At 41.3% G+C, this 15,177-nt stretch overlaps 1 protein-coding gene across 2 annotated transcripts in view; it reads left to right on the top strand.

The window, feature by feature from the left end:
- Window positions 1-13,402, top strand: part of TTF2 (transcription termination factor 2) — a 39,835-nt gene extending 26,433 nt beyond the window's left edge. Inside the window, exons 13-23 of one of the 2 annotated variants that reach the window (XM_046645586.1) lie at window positions 29-210; window positions 928-1,081; window positions 1,406-1,497; window positions 2,390-2,472; window positions 2,837-2,970; window positions 3,751-3,921; window positions 6,356-6,414; window positions 7,261-7,411; window positions 8,133-8,215; window positions 9,917-9,991; window positions 12,419-13,402. In XM_046645586.1, coding sequence (XP_046501542.1) covers window positions 29-210; window positions 928-1,081; window positions 1,406-1,497; window positions 2,390-2,472; window positions 2,837-2,970; window positions 3,751-3,921; window positions 6,356-6,414; window positions 7,261-7,411; window positions 8,133-8,215; window positions 9,917-9,991; window positions 12,419-12,563 — 1,329 coding nt within the window. In that variant the 3' untranslated portion in view covers window positions 12,564-13,402. Of the gene's footprint in view, window positions 1-28; window positions 211-927; window positions 1,082-1,405; window positions 1,498-2,389; window positions 2,473-2,836; window positions 2,971-3,750; window positions 3,922-5,104; window positions 5,911-6,355; window positions 6,415-7,260; window positions 7,412-8,132; window positions 8,216-9,916; window positions 9,992-12,418 lie in introns of those variants that run through there. The other variant, XM_046645587.1, reaches the window with a different exon arrangement.
- Window positions 13,403-15,177: the final 1,775 nt, after the last annotated feature.

A 15,177-nucleotide genomic window follows, 5' to 3' on the forward strand; every position in this document is an offset into this window, starting at 1 on the left:
TATTGGATGTTGCTTGTGTTTCTTCCAGCGTATCTCAACACCTTTGCTTCGAATAGTCTGGGCTCGAATCATACTGGATGAAGCTCACAATGTTAAGAATCCCCGTGTGCAGACATCCATAGCTGTGTGTAAGCTACAAGCCCATGCCCGTTGGGCTGTCACTGGAACCCCCATTCAAAACAACTTGTTGGACATGTATTCACTGCTGAAGTAAGTAAACTCTGGGATTATGTAAATGTGAATCCTGTTGATAACCCCTCATAATTATTTCATATCTCACAATAAACCTCTGTTGTGTACCAGATTATCTTGTGTAGCAGATGGCAAGCCTGTCAACCTTTAAAAAGCAAAAGAATTAATATTTATGAGAAAATAATCTGTTGATTGACTGGCTGATATAGAACTTTGATTACATCCAGCCCCTATATATAGAAAAATACGGGACAGGTTAAGTTAAAGGAAACAAAAGTCATCTTTCTTCAGTCCAGTGACTATTTTGGGCTACTTCTGCTTTAAAACATATGGCCTAGGGTGAGGACTACAATTTATTTGAAGCAAACAGAAAAGAATGCTGATTTTAAAGTACTTGCTTTTATTCAAGTCAGCCCATAAGAGGATATGGAATTTCTTTGCTAGCCTTTGAAGCTTTAGGAATAAATTCTAACTATTGGTTATATGTCCTGTTGTAATGATACTGACATTGTTAATGGGAAAATTCACATTTTTATAATGTGGTTTTCATTATCGACTTGGATCCTTTTGATCTGTCTAGCAGAGTTTTGCTATGAAATGCACTTTTAAAAATGATTGGATGACAGATGTAACAGAAAATCTGATTTGTTTTTCATCTTATGTCTTACTTTGAACCTCTCTTTATCCTCCCATACTGCCCCTTTCCTACTCTCTCCTTCTTCCTCCACAAAAAAGATTTCTCCGTTGTTCTCCATTTGATGAGTTCAGTCTGTGGAAGAGTCAGGTTGACAATGGTTCAAAGAAAGGAGGAGAACGGTTAAGTATTTTAACCAAGAGTCTTTTGCTGAGGAGAACAAAAGACCAGCTGGATTCCACTGGCAAGCCCTTGGTAATCTCATTTATACATGTCCTTGGGGGAGGCCAGGGAAGGAGGATGACCGTGTCCTTGTCTAGGGCTGAACAGCCATCTGCTTTGCTTCAGGAGTCTGGTCTCCCATTTTCCTGTGAGGAGGCTCTGGGTTTGCTGTCCTATGCCTGTGTCGCAGCAGCCCTGTTGTGCTGTGTGTTAAAGCAGTCCTATTTTTAGGGAAGGGTGGAAGCTACTGTCCAGTGGTTGGCTAGATTTCCAGTGTCAGTTCTGGGGAGTTTACTTTGTAATGTTCAGTTAATTTGTGTAACTTCATCCCAGATACTTTTTTCTTTACTCTTCCAGGTGATGCTGCCCCAGCGTAAATTTCAGTTGCACCATTTAAAGCTTTCTGAAGATGAAGAGACTGTTTACAGTGTCCTTTTTGCAAGTTCAAGGTGTGTGCAATGAAGAAGCATCTTCTCACATGTATTGTTGTTTTATTCCTGCCTTTGCGTGCGAGTGCGTTGAAGGTCAGGTTTCCTCAAACTGTACTTATGATATTATTGATAAGTTAGCTATCTGTGTTTCTTTTTTTAAATCTCCTTTTCTCTCTCCTTGCCCCCTCCCTGGCTCACCTTTGTCTCATAGACACATTAAAAGTTTTTGAACCTGTTCTTCAGTGGCTTCCTTGCATAGATGTCCTTGGATGTGGTCTCTATACTGGTTCTGTCTGGTCCTCATGGAGCCATATTAGGATCTTTGACCTGTTATCCCAGCATCTCATTGGAACTTAAGAAAAACTGCTCTATAATCCTCTTATCATCTGTTCTTTGTACTTTATCTAAAACTCTTATCCTTTCCTGAATTCCAGATTTACTCTTTTCTACTTGGTACCTCTCACTTCCAACATGAATATGTTTTTCTCTTTGTATACTTTATATTTATTTTTAAAAAATATTAAAATATTTATATAATAATTATATTTATATAATAATGTTATGTTTGTAGTATAATATTTATATAATAATATTAAAATAGTATAAAATAAGTACTATAATACCAATAATATGCTAATCAACATTAATTATTAATAATTTTATATAAATACATTAATGTTTAATATTTTATAATACTAATATATTTATTAATCATTTTAAATGATTGGGCTTTTAAAATAGTTATTTTTCATTACCTTTGGCCAATGCTTGCTATGAGCTTGACATTTAGCAAGCCCACTTTTACAATTTTTCAAAGTCCTACTGCAAGCACAGTTAAGTAATAACTATTGTAAACCTATTTGGTCTTAGCGACCATTATATGTGCCTTTTCTTGTTTGATCTGAGGCAGGTCAGCTCTACAGTCCTATCTAACAAGACATGAAAGTGGGGGCAACCGATCTGGAAGGAGCCCTGATAATCCATTCAGCAGAGGTGAGCAGTGGGACACTCATACAATACATACAACTAATAAATGCAGATTCAGATTCAGTCAAATTACAGAAATGGGAGGTTGTGAATTCTTGGTATCAGAGACTTGACCTTAGCTAAGAACTTCAAACCACACCAGACCTGGTGATCTAAACTTCTTTTTAATTATTTTTGAAATCTGCCTCATTAAAATGTAAGTAGGGCTATAAAGAAGACCAGTATTTCATTTGGCTTAATTGGTATAGAAGTGAGTTCTATTACTGAATCTCAGATCAAAGAAGTTTAAAATAGCTTCATTTACTTCTTCCCCTTATTTCCGTTTTAAAACCACGTACTATTTCCTGTGGTTTGTTTTCCCTCTTGGAAGTGGCACAGGAGTTTGGGTCCACTGGGCCTGGATACTCTGTGGCGGCCGACTTGCAGGGATCCAGCACCGTCCACATACTCTCGCAGTTGCTGAGACTCCGGCAGTGTTGCTGTCATCTTTCTTTACTGAAGTCGGTAAGAAAAGCCCTCAGTATGGTACCCGAGAGGGGCTGCTGGAGAGGTCTGTTTCAGTCTTCTGCAACTGAGATCCAGTCGGCTGGATCAAGGAAGATGGGGTTTTGGGGTGTTTTTTGATTGGGCAGAAAAGAGGGGGCTTGTTTATTTCACATTTTATATTACTGTTTGTTGATCTTGATAATTCCCGTGGTATTGAGAACAGTTTTTATTGTTTGTTTTGGTTTGGTTTAAGTAAGCTCTATTTTAGAATGGAAAATGGCATTTTATTAAAAAGGAAACCATTTATGAATACTTTGGTATGTTAGGATGTAATAAAGCTAATTTAGTTACTAGTTTTTTTGCCTTCAGGCAATATTGGGGTTTTTAAGTCTAGTTGTGAAAACTCAAGTATTTATACAATTGGAAAACTTGCCTTTACATTGGATAGAGGCATATCCATAATTAAGAGGAGCATGTTATTCTTTTGAGGAGCTGTAGTAATGTATTTTGATTATCGATAGCTCACTTAACTGTACTTTTCCAGCTGGAGAAAATAGAATGATCATGTAATCTGTCTGGCAAGTCTCTAAAAAGTTCCATCATTTGATTTATGTTTAATCCAGTGAAAAACCTTGCAGGATTACATTTTAATCAGGGCTCCTCTGAGGAGATACTGATGATAAACTACAGGCCATTTTGCTGTGTGAAGTGTTGAACAATCGGCACTTGATTGGCAAGTTATGTGGCTTGCTGCCTCAACCGGCCCTCTGCTCCTGGCCCCCTCTGTGTCCTGCTCAGGCCTTGGATCCGACAGAACTGAAGAGTGAAGCCCTGGTCCTTTCCTTGGAAGAGCAGCTCAGCGCTTTGACCTTGTCTGAACTCGATAACTTAGAGCCGTCTTCCACTGTTGCCCTAAATGGTAAATGTTTCCAGGTGGAGCTTTTTGAAGACGTGCGCGAGAGCACCAAGGTACTTTTGTCTCTTCTATTCTAGCAGAAAGACTTCGATTCATCACCCATTTCCTGTGTGAGAGCGCCATATTCGTCCCAGCGGGTACCGCCATTTGATGGTGGAGCTAGAACGAATAGATTTTAGCTGGTCAAATTCTCCTTGCAGTCTTAAATTCTGATTTTATTTCACAAATAAAACTGAAGTCTTATTACACAGTAGTGGGCTTTCAGAGAGTGATTTGGGCCGGCCCTGACATCAAGGCAGACGTTCTGTCGTGGATTACTAGGAAAGGAGCCTATCAGGTTTACACTAGCGACAGGGCCTAACCGAGTAAGCAATTTGTTTCAAGAAAGCTTTAAAGGAAAACAACAAGGCTTGACCCTGGAGACTGTGTAATACATCCAATTGCTCTGACTTGTTGACAGGCCTCTGTCTGCGAGTCTTATTTCCTACATAGCCTGCTATCTTCATTAGTCATCCTGTTCTGTTTTCATTAAAGCTTTTAAGGCTGAGGAGTTCTATTAGAGGAGGGCTGAGATTCCCTGTAACCTGACTCCTGCCTTTCTGCTGGCTGGCTCAGAATGTGCTGCATCAGCTTGCATACCCTGAAAGGGGCTTGTTTCCCTCTCTGCTTCTGTCTTAAGCTGCCATTCCTAGCCTCAACCTCTCATCAAAGGCTTTTTTAAAAAAATGTAACTAGAAAGGAGGTCACTGCTAAGAGAATGGTCTTACTTAGGAATTACTTTTAATTGAAATTGAAAAGTATTTCCCTAGGTCTTTACCACTAATAACTGAGAGAAACATAAGAAGAGCTCCGTATGTGGCCAAACTTCATGTCCTAGCACCTTTGGAGTTAGCCAGTGGGTTAAAGCTTATATTCCGAATACTTTGTGTTCCTTGTCTAGTACTTGGGTGGTGTTTGTTCAGAAGGCTTCCTCCTGGCAGCCCGTTAATAGCAGTTCAGACCACTTAAGGTTGTTTCCTGGAGGGAAGGGGATGTTCTTTGGTAGCACAAACCTAAACGCATGCACAGTGTTACTGGAATTTGACCCCAGCTCATGGACCATGATTCCCACTTTCCCACGACAGTTTTCTCAAAATACCTATCGCCAGCTTTTGCATGTGACAGTCAGAGCATTTTCCACAATCTTAACTTGCTGAGACACCAGGCACTTCATGTAGCTGCTTTTTTTCTTCCTAGTAAATCGAAATGGTACAGTCCTCTGACTCTTCCTGCCCGGACATCAGCATGTTTGTTCCAATTGGAAAGCAGCCTCACATGTGGGGGCCTCCACAGGTTACCACTGTAACAGCAGCATGGAATGTCAGAGCGGAGGGCACCTCAGAGTAGATCTGGCTCAGCCCCTTTTTGTCCTGATGAGGAATCTGAGCTCTTAATTGGGAGTTCTGAAGTGGTGCAGCCATGTGATGGCAGAGTAAGAAGTCTCTCCATCACCCGATTTGTGGTCCAATTCTCTTCCTGCTCCATCATTCTGAGGATGAACTCTAGGGCTCTTAGAGGCTTTTGAACGGTCATACACATTAGCTGTCTGGAAGAATGAACCCAGCTGCTGTCCAAAGTTATGGCCGTGTGTTCTTACTGACTGCTTCCATGCGGACTTGAATGTGCCCTGAGGGGTTTTGATAAATGCCCAGAGAGCTTGTTTGGAAGTTTTAGCAGGTGTTGCTCAGTCTGGACAGATGCTCTTCTTCAACATTTGGAGCATGCCTTAAACTAGGTAAAGCTCTTTCACTTTCTCCTTCCGCAAATGTTAGGATAGTACCTTCTCTGGTCCAGCAGTGTGCTAGGTGCTAGGGGTGCAGAAATGAAGCAGATGTATGCTGGCTCGGCCTCCTTGGAGCATCTCAAGTCATGAAAGCAAGAGATGATTAATAAGCATTAACATATAGTATGAAAAAGACTGCAGTAATAGAAATGGAAGATGCTAGAGTGGCGTGTAGGCAGTGGGCGCCTGACCCATACTTTGGGGGTTGGGGAGGACCTCCGAGAAGAAGCAACATTAAGCTGACAGGTAAGGGTGTTCTAGGTAGAGGGAACAGAATGGACAAAGATGAGACAAAGCATGGCTTAGTGGAGGGAGAATTTTGGTACGACTAGAGTGTTGTCTAAGGAGGGCATAGTGAGAGATGAGGCTGGAGACGTAAGCAGAAGCCAGAGCAGCAAGCATCTGGGAGGTGATTGTAAGGAGCTTCGGCTGTATCCTCAGTGGGAAACCACTCAGTGGGAAGCAGGGGCTTCAGCCAGGAGAGGAGAGTGACAAACTGACATTTTAGAAATAGCCCTCAGGCTGCAGAGGGGAGAGTGAACTAGAGAGGGTAAGACCAGAAGCCGAGAGGCCATCCAGAAGCCCACTGCAGTAATTCGGGGGAGAGAAAATGGAGAAAAGTGAATTTGCTTAAACCTCCGTATGTTAATGTAACCTTTTCCCAGATTTCATCTCTGTTGGCAGAATTGGAGGCAATCCGAAGAAATTCAGGGTCCCAAAAGAGGTAAATGTGTTATTTCATTATCCAAGTATTGCTTGTATTTAAGAAAATTTGTTATTGCTGGTAGTTACAAATCTTGGCTTTTTATTTCAAGGAGCTTGAGTCATGCTCGGCAGAAAGTACTGAGGTTATAGCAAATTCCCTATGATTTCTAATTAAAATATTTGTGGCACTGATTGAAAAGGAGATCCCTGGAGGGTCAGAGTAAGCTAAGCATCTGAAGAAATGTTTCAAAGTCAAGAAGCATCTAAAGAAGAGTGAGGAAGTAAGAGATGCAAGAGAGAGAGAGGAGAGTGTGAACAGACAGGGAACCCCCGCAGGCTTGGAATGTTTTTGAGCTGGGTACGTGGGCACAGGGAGGTCCATCTGTTATTGTTACACCTTACGTATGTGATATTCACCTGCATTTGTATATTTGAAATGTTTTGATCTAAAAACTTAAAACTCTAAATTAAAACACAGCATGGGGGGAACAGAGAAACCCTCGCAGCTTGTTGTTCTGACTGGCAAAGGGAGAGTGGCCTGTATCCCTTTTCTGCAGGACCTCAGGTCTCTGTATGAGCACCGGGCCCCCAAATGATAGGAGGCTGCAGTCGTTGCTTTAGTTATCCACTACTCTATTCTGACTTCATTTAGCACAAGTTGTAGACTGGATCTAGAAATAACTGGAAGCATTACAACTTATAACATGACCTCAGTGTGTGTCTTTTCCCCTTAGGTAGCAGAAGGCATTCCCTTGTCCATATTTGATAACTGAATCTTGAGAATAACGGGGCATTAAAGCTCCACAGATGAATTTTGTTTCATCTGTCTGAGGAGGTTGGTCTTTTGTTTCATCCTTCCTTCCAGTGTCATTGTCTCTCAGTGGACCAGCATGCTGAAGGTTGTAGCATTGCACCTTAAGAGGCACGGACTGACTTATGCCACCATCGATGGCTCTGTCAACCCTAAACAGAGAATGGACTTGGTAGAGGCATTTAACAGCTCCAGGGGCCCTCAGGTACGAGCTGGTCACATCAAAGCTTTGTCATTAAGAGAAAATTGTTCTCAGTTATACAGAGAAAATTCTGACATAGCAGCTCACGTTAAAAATATTCATAGCCTTGATTCCTCCAGGTGTTTTTAATTTATTAGACATTTATTGGGGTATGTATCAAAGTGTGCAGATACCCTAAAAAGAATAAAATATGTGAGCTAACAGGAGAGTAACAGCAGAACTGGTTAGGATCAAGAGAATCTTGGTGGAGGAGGCAAGCCTTGAAGGATAGGTGGGATTTTGCTAGGAGGAAATATGGAGGGAAGTGGAAGAACAAGGCATCTGATTATGGATAATAAGAATTTAGAGAGCATTAGTTGAATGATAGGCAGGAGAATCATAGCCATGGTGGGAGGACTGATGGCATAGACAGAATCTGGTTAATGGAAAGTTTATTGAGCTGACCACCCCAGAGCTCTAAATTGTATTATTCGTGTATTTTAGCAGTCATATATTTAATGTTTTGAGATTGACTCACAAAAAAAGGTGAAGTGAGAATTTTCTCAAAGGTGAGGCATGGGAGATAGTATCTCAGAGTTTCAAAGCAATGCATTTAGGATGGCAGAAAGAAGTTTGATAGGAGCACGTTGCTCATCTGTACTGATTCTGGACTTGAACCTGACACAGAGGAGAGATGTGTGATGAGACCAAATCCGTGAAGTTAATGGTGTGCTTCCTTTTGAAGGTTATGCTAATCTCTCTCTTGGCTGGAGGCGTTGGTCTAAACCTAACTGGAGGAAACCATCTTTTTCTTCTGGATATGCACTGGTAACAATTCTGGATTTTTCCTTGAGTTGTCCCAGCGTAGCAGGGAGACCAGTGACCTAGAGGGGCAGTAGGGCCTGACTTCTTAGAACGAATGTGCTGTGGTTGCATTATGGAGATGCCTCTGTGCACACATGTGTATAAACACGGATCAAAATGGGTGTAAGACTAGTTGAAGGCCCAGAATTCCTGAGCAAGCGGGGCTTCAGATGACTACTTAAAATAGTCCATTCACTTCGTTGTTAATTTGACATCTGTTGCCATGGAAACTGGGAGCAGGGCTTTTCCTCAAGGCTAACAGCTACATTGCTCAGTTTTACCTCTTCAAAATACCATATTTTGTTGACATCCAAGGAAATGTCAACCCTGGGGAAGAGGGAAAAATGTTGCTCCAAGAGGAAAAGGGAAAAGGAGTTTTCTAATTATGGTAGGCACACACTTAACACATAGCCATTGGATGCGCTGCACACAGTGTCAACACCAGGAGCATGGCACAATCCTTCCTAGATACGAGATGAATGAGTTAGCATAGTGCTAGGAGAAAGCGTCATAATCAGTCCCAGGTTTTGGTTTTCCAGTTATGCCAATCAGGGATTGCTACACCGGGCACTGTGCTGGGGACTGTCATTTGTCTGATTCTCCAGGCAGCCCAGATTGGAATGAACAGGCCAACTTGTTACTATCTTCCGGGAGATGTGTTTAGGTCTTACTTGGGACACCCCTATATGTGTGAGTGAGGAAAGTAGACTGGGAATTATGCTGTTTTCTGAAAAGGAGAAATGTTTTTCAGGATTTTAAAGAGGTAAGATGAGAAACTAGTTTGAAGTTAATAATGAGAATCTATAAAGAAGGAAACCAATTAACTCTCCTTAGTTGAATCATAGAATATGAGAGTTGAAAAGGTATTTGAGATCATTAGCAAGCCCACACGTTTCCAAGAAGCAATCCGAAGCCTCGAGGGTGGAGGTTACATGACCCACACAGGGTCACCCAGCTGGTTAGGAACTGGACTTGAGCATTGGTTTCAACTCTGTTACTTACAATTGTCAACTCATGATAGTGCCAAGAGGGACTGTTAGCAATCTGACTCCAGTTTCTCATTAGAGGGCAAGAAGACATCTGGGACTTTGAGTCCCACGTAGCCCTTCTGAGGCCCATATAGCCTAGGACAGAGACCTAGAAACTTTTTCTATAATAATAATAATTATTATTTTTTTAAAGATTGGCACCTGAGCTAACAACTATTGCCAATCTTCCTTTTTTTTTTTCTTTCTGCTTTTTCTCCCAAAATCCCTCCAGTACATAGTTGTATATATTTTAGTTGTGGGTCCTTCTAGTTGTGGCACGTGGGATACCACCTCAGCATGCCCTGATGAGCGGTGCCATGTCTGCACCCAGGATCTGAACCAATGAAACCCTGGGCTGCCGCAGCAGAGCATGTGAAAACCACTCAGCCACGGGGCCGGCCCCCTCTATAATTATTTTAGGCTAAATAGTAAATATTTTTGGCTTTGCAGGCTGCATAGGTCTCTGTCACATATTCTTTGTTGTTTTTGTTTTTTTACAAACCTTTAAAAATGTAGCAACCATTTTTAGCTCAAGAGACCATACAAAAATAGGCTTCAGGCTAGATTTGGCCCATGGGATTTGCCCACTCCTGGTCTAGGATGTCAGTACCTTTGAGCTTTATCTGTCTTCTAACAGGAATCCATCACTTGAAGATCAAGCTTGTGACCGAATTTACCGAGTCGGGCAGCAGAAAGATGTTGTCATACACAGGTAAGTAAAGGTCTCCCCGGACCCAGTTCTGCTTTTGGGAAAGTCTTTCTTAGGCAATCTTTTAATAGAATGTAAAATATTTGGTGATCACTGTTATTAATGATGCTCCTGGGGCACGTCCTCCTTGGTACTCACTGTCAGGAAGGGGACACAAGCAATTTGGGGGTAACCTTGGAGCTGGTCCCTGCAAAAGAAGAGAAGTTTGTGAGCCTCATCTCAGTCAAGGCAGCCCATGGAAGGACCCTCGTCTCTCTCTTTCTCTCTTTTTTTTGCATTTAACTTTTATTTTGACGTAATTTCAGATATATAGAAAAGAATGTGAGAATTCTTACAACAATAATACTCAAAAATTCTTGATTGCGAGAATAATACCAAAAAATTCCCTGACATTACACTGTGTGTGTGTGTAAACTTTTTGCTCGACCATATGAGAGTAAGTTGCAGAAATGATGCTCCTTTACCCCTAAATACTAAAATGTGCCTTTCCTAAAAATGACATTCTCTTACATAACCAAAGTTAAAATGGTCAAAATCAGGATGTTAACATTGATACGGTACTATTACATGATCTATGGACCTTTTTTGCCACTTGTCCCATTGTTGTCCTTCACAGCAAAAGAAAATCCTAGATCCTGGGTAGCATTCAGTTGTCACCACTCTTTTGTCTCCTTTAATCTGGAGCAACACCTCAATCTTTCTTTGTGTTTTATGACGTTGATGTTTTTGAAGAGCACAAGCCAGTTCTTTTGTAGAATGTCCCTCTATTCAGGACCTCGCTCTCTAAAAACAACAACAAAACCTGCCTTAATGCTACACTCCACTATGGACCTCTTCTCTTTTTGGGGCCAAGTTTCCTGAAGAGTTAGAAGTCACTGATTGTCTTTACTTGCTTACCTCCCATTCATTCCTCAGCCTTTACAAACTGGCTTTCACTCCAATTGCGTTATTGAAACTGCTCTTGTTAAGGGGCACCAATGAATTTCAAAATTTGTCAAATACAGTGATGATGTTAGTTTTCCTGCCTCTTCTCAGCTCATTCTGTGTGCACCTCCCTTAATAATCCTGTCTACTCCAGTAAGTCCCAAAGTCTGTATTTTCAGTTCCAAGGTCTCCTAAATTTCAGGCCTACATATCCAGGTTCCTGCTAAATATCTGGATCTGAGGGTCCACATACTCACCCATTATTTATTCCCTCCTGCATTTATCTCAGTCAACTCAGACTAAGACCTATTGAGCACTCACTATGTAGCAGTTACTATTACATGTTCCAGGGACTCAGAGTGTTACAAACTGAAATTGTTTCTTTCCACCACCTCATATCTATTTATTCTTCTGTATTCTTTGTCTTTGTGAACAGTATCACTGTTTATCTAATCATAGATCCAGAAACTAGCTTCTGCCCTCTTTCTCACCTTTGATATACCAAGTCCATTAATTTTATTTTCTGAATGTTTCTTATAACCATCCCTTCCTTCCCATCCTTGGTGCCACTTCCCTCTTTCAAATCTAAGTTTTTTAGCATGACATGCAAAGCCACTCATGATCTGGCCCCCCGCCAGCCTCTTGAGCTTCTGCCATTGTGGTACAATATGGTGGAGTCCTTTTGACTTTTACCCTGGCCAGACTGGCTGACTTGCGCTTCCTCCAACATACCATGTTCTCAAACTCAGCCATAGTTTTACACACGTTCCCCTTCCCTGGGATGCCCTCCCCACCGTTCCATCTGGCAAACCCTTGCTCATCCTACAAGTCACATTAAGAGTTAACTCTTCACTGGAGCCTTCCCTGAATACCCCAGGCAGATTTCCATGTGTTCCTTTTGCACACTGGACATATTTCCATTGTAGCTCTTTCCGGGTCCTATTATTAATGTTGTTTATTTTTATGTCTTTCTCTTGTGTTCTCTTTGGGAGCAAGACTATTCATCTCTCCATGCCTGCACCTAGCATAGTGCATGGCGTATAGTGAGTGCTTTAATCAATGCAATGAGAATGAATGACAACAGTGACATTTCCTCAGTTTGTAAAACCTGAGTTAGCCAAGAAATAAGACACTGTACTTAAACTATCACAATATACCTAGCAGAAACTTGATAAACTTTAAGGCCTTCTGACCTTATCAAGATGGAGCTTTTTGGGTGAAAGCTGGATCTATGCTTTTTTGGATAGGGATATCTTTTGCTTATTTTGGCATTTCTCAATTACCTTATCTTCAGAGAGAAATAAAAAGTCTGTTTAAGTCACGTCATTTTAAATGGACATATATTTAGTGAAGTTTGTTTGAATCTCCACAGTGTCTTAACCAAACCTAAGAAAACTTAAAGAAAGAAACAAATCTCATTTAAAAACTAATACATACATAGAAGTTTGAATATGTTATTAGAAATGCTGCTTTGGGTTTTTGATTGTTTGCTTGTCTGTTTTTTAGATTCGTTTGTGAGGGAACAGTGGAAGAGAAGATCTTGCAGCTCCAAGAAAAAAAGAAAGATTTGGCCAAACAGGTTCTATCAGGATCTGGAAAATGTGTTACCAAGCTCACCTTGGCTGACCTCAAAATCCTATTTGGCATCTAACTTCCTGTTTATAGGACTCAGAATAGTGCCACTGTTGGTTTGTCTTAGGATCTGAGGGTGATGACGTTGCCATGGTCCTTTGCGCTCTCCTTGGCATTCCATTTCACGTCAGGCCTTATGCCTTCCTCAAAATGAGGCAGATTCGAGGGTCAGTTATCATGTTAACCAGTTGGTTAATCAATCATGTTAATCAATCAACTTATTTAATGAGTGACATAGAAACCAAAAATTACTTCAGGTAAAAGAAAATGCAAAATGTATATAATGTTATAAACCAATGTGACCTAAATTAAAAAAAAAAAGAAAATGCTTTAGATAATTTTGGAAAGCAGTTCTGGGAGAGTTGTACATAAGCTGCAGTAAAAGCTCAGAAAGCCCTCTGTTGCTTTCTCTTCTCAGCTGAGGCGGGACCCAGTGTTATTACCTTTTCTAATGCAGGCCCCACCCCATCTCTTCATCTCTCCTGCTAATGAGGCTGCTCTTATAACCATCTCTCTATGGGCCAAGCAGGGAGTGGACCCCTACGGCCATTCAGGCAGTTCTTCCTCTCAGGGTAGGATCGGGGAGGTGCTTGGTACATAAACAGTTGTTAGTATTTGTAGCATTGTATCATTCAGTATTTGGTATCATATCATTTAGTGTTATTATATCATTTAGTATTACTATCATATCATGTAGTATTTGTGTAATTTAATATCTATATTCTTTTTACAGTATTTGTACTTTTACAATTTTACAGTAATTGTGGCACTTAGTATCATTGTTTCATTTAGTATTGTTGTGTCATTTGGTGTTTGTATTATCATTGGTACAATCCAATAAATACGTTTGACAATGTAGCAGAGGTGGTGCTCTGCATTCACTAAAGCCCATTTCCTTTTCCTCCTGGGCACCCAGAGAGGCTACATTTCCCAGTCTTCACTGCAGTCACGTGGGTCCTATTACTGAGTTCTAGTCAATGGAGTGAGGGGAGAAGTGATATAAGTCATTTCTTATCTGCCCTCTAAAACTTTGTGAATGGGGGGCCAGCCCAGTGGCGCAGTGGTTAAGTTTGCACGTTCCACTTCTGAACAGCAGCCTGGGGTTCGCCGGTTCGGATCCCGGGTGCAGATATGGCAGCGCTTGGCAAAAGCCATGCTGTAGTAGACATCCCACATATAAAATAGAGGAAGATGGGCATGGATGTTAGCTCAGGGCCAGTTTTCCTCAGGAAAACGAGGAAGATTGGCAGTAATTAGCTCAGGGCTAATCTTCCTCTAAATAAATAAATAAATAAATAAATAAATAAATAAATAAATAAAATAAAACTTTGCAAATGATTCTTCATGCTTTTTTCCCCCCTCATTGGCCCACTGGATGCAGAGGATCTGATGGAAGACCACAAGGCCCTAGAGAATTGTGAAGCCACTAGATCAGGGACTCTTCATCTAGTTGGGCCGTGCTCGCTTTTGGTAGACTGTTAAGCCTTGGTTCCTGAATGACTGGAACAAAGCCTTCTCCATATGTGCTCCCCTTCCCACCCCAGCTCACCCACATTGGATGATGACATGATCAAGAAATTACTTCTTTGTAAGCCACTGAGATTTTTATTTATATAGCAGTTCATTCCCTGACTAATACACACTCTTGAGACTTTTATACTTGAGGAAACAATTCAGATTTCCTTCTTCCTGTTAGTAGTCGTTTCCAAAACACTTACTCTGCTAATTTCCACTAGAAAGAATTATGGTTCTTCCTGGATAGAATTATTACCCTTCTTTGAGTTGGGATTAGGAAACGAAACCCTGTGTTAACCCAGTCATAGTACGGACTGAGGCACTGGAGCTTAAACAAAGGTGCTCTCTAACGGTGAGGTCTAAAGGCCTACCAAGGTAAAGGCAGTATGGCCTGGTGGGAGAGTTCTGGTGGAGAATTTAGACTTCACTCTAGTGAAGGTCTGCATAGCTGGGGGCGTGACCTTAACAAACCATTAACTTCTCTATTGTTTGCTTTCCACATTTGTGAGATGGTCATTGTTTTCAGAACTCAGCAGCTGCAGTGAGGTCCCTGATAAGATCAGGAAACAAAGGATGTAAGATTACCCTTCAGGAGTTATACTATGAGATCCAGACACCAGGGCAAAGATAGTGTCACCTGAGAAGCAATGGTTCCCAGGCCAGCAAGGATGCACAAACCCTGCCTCTGCCGTTTGCTGATTGTCTGTTAGGCTAGTTCCAGATTCCCCGGGCCTCGCAGTTCTTTCATGTCTAAGATGTGTGGATTAGCACATACCTCATTATGCTCTGCTGGGAATTTAGTAACAAATATACATACTGTAACCCATTTCACCAGATAGACAAATTGGTCACGTCAGTCAGAAGGCACGGTGGATGCACACTGTCAGTGTCCGCTCTGAGCACTGTTTAGGAAAGAGGCGGTGTTGACTGTAAGTTCGAGTATTCTTGCTTTTGGTTTGGAGATGGATGCGGGGATTATAACCTGCAATCTTCAGATATTCGGAGCCCATTGACAAATGTAATCTACTGTAAGGTTCCTTCCGGTATCTTAGTTTCTCTCGTGTTCCTTGTTCTGATTCTAAGCTAGCAGAGCCACCTAATTAAGTCTTGGGTACGTG

The sequence above is a fragment of the Equus quagga genome, chromosome 18, assembly GCF_021613505.1.
Source record: "Equus quagga isolate Etosha38 chromosome 18, UCLA_HA_Equagga_1.0, whole genome shotgun sequence".
Classification (NCBI taxonomy): Eukaryota; Metazoa; Chordata; class Mammalia; order Perissodactyla; family Equidae; genus Equus; species Equus quagga.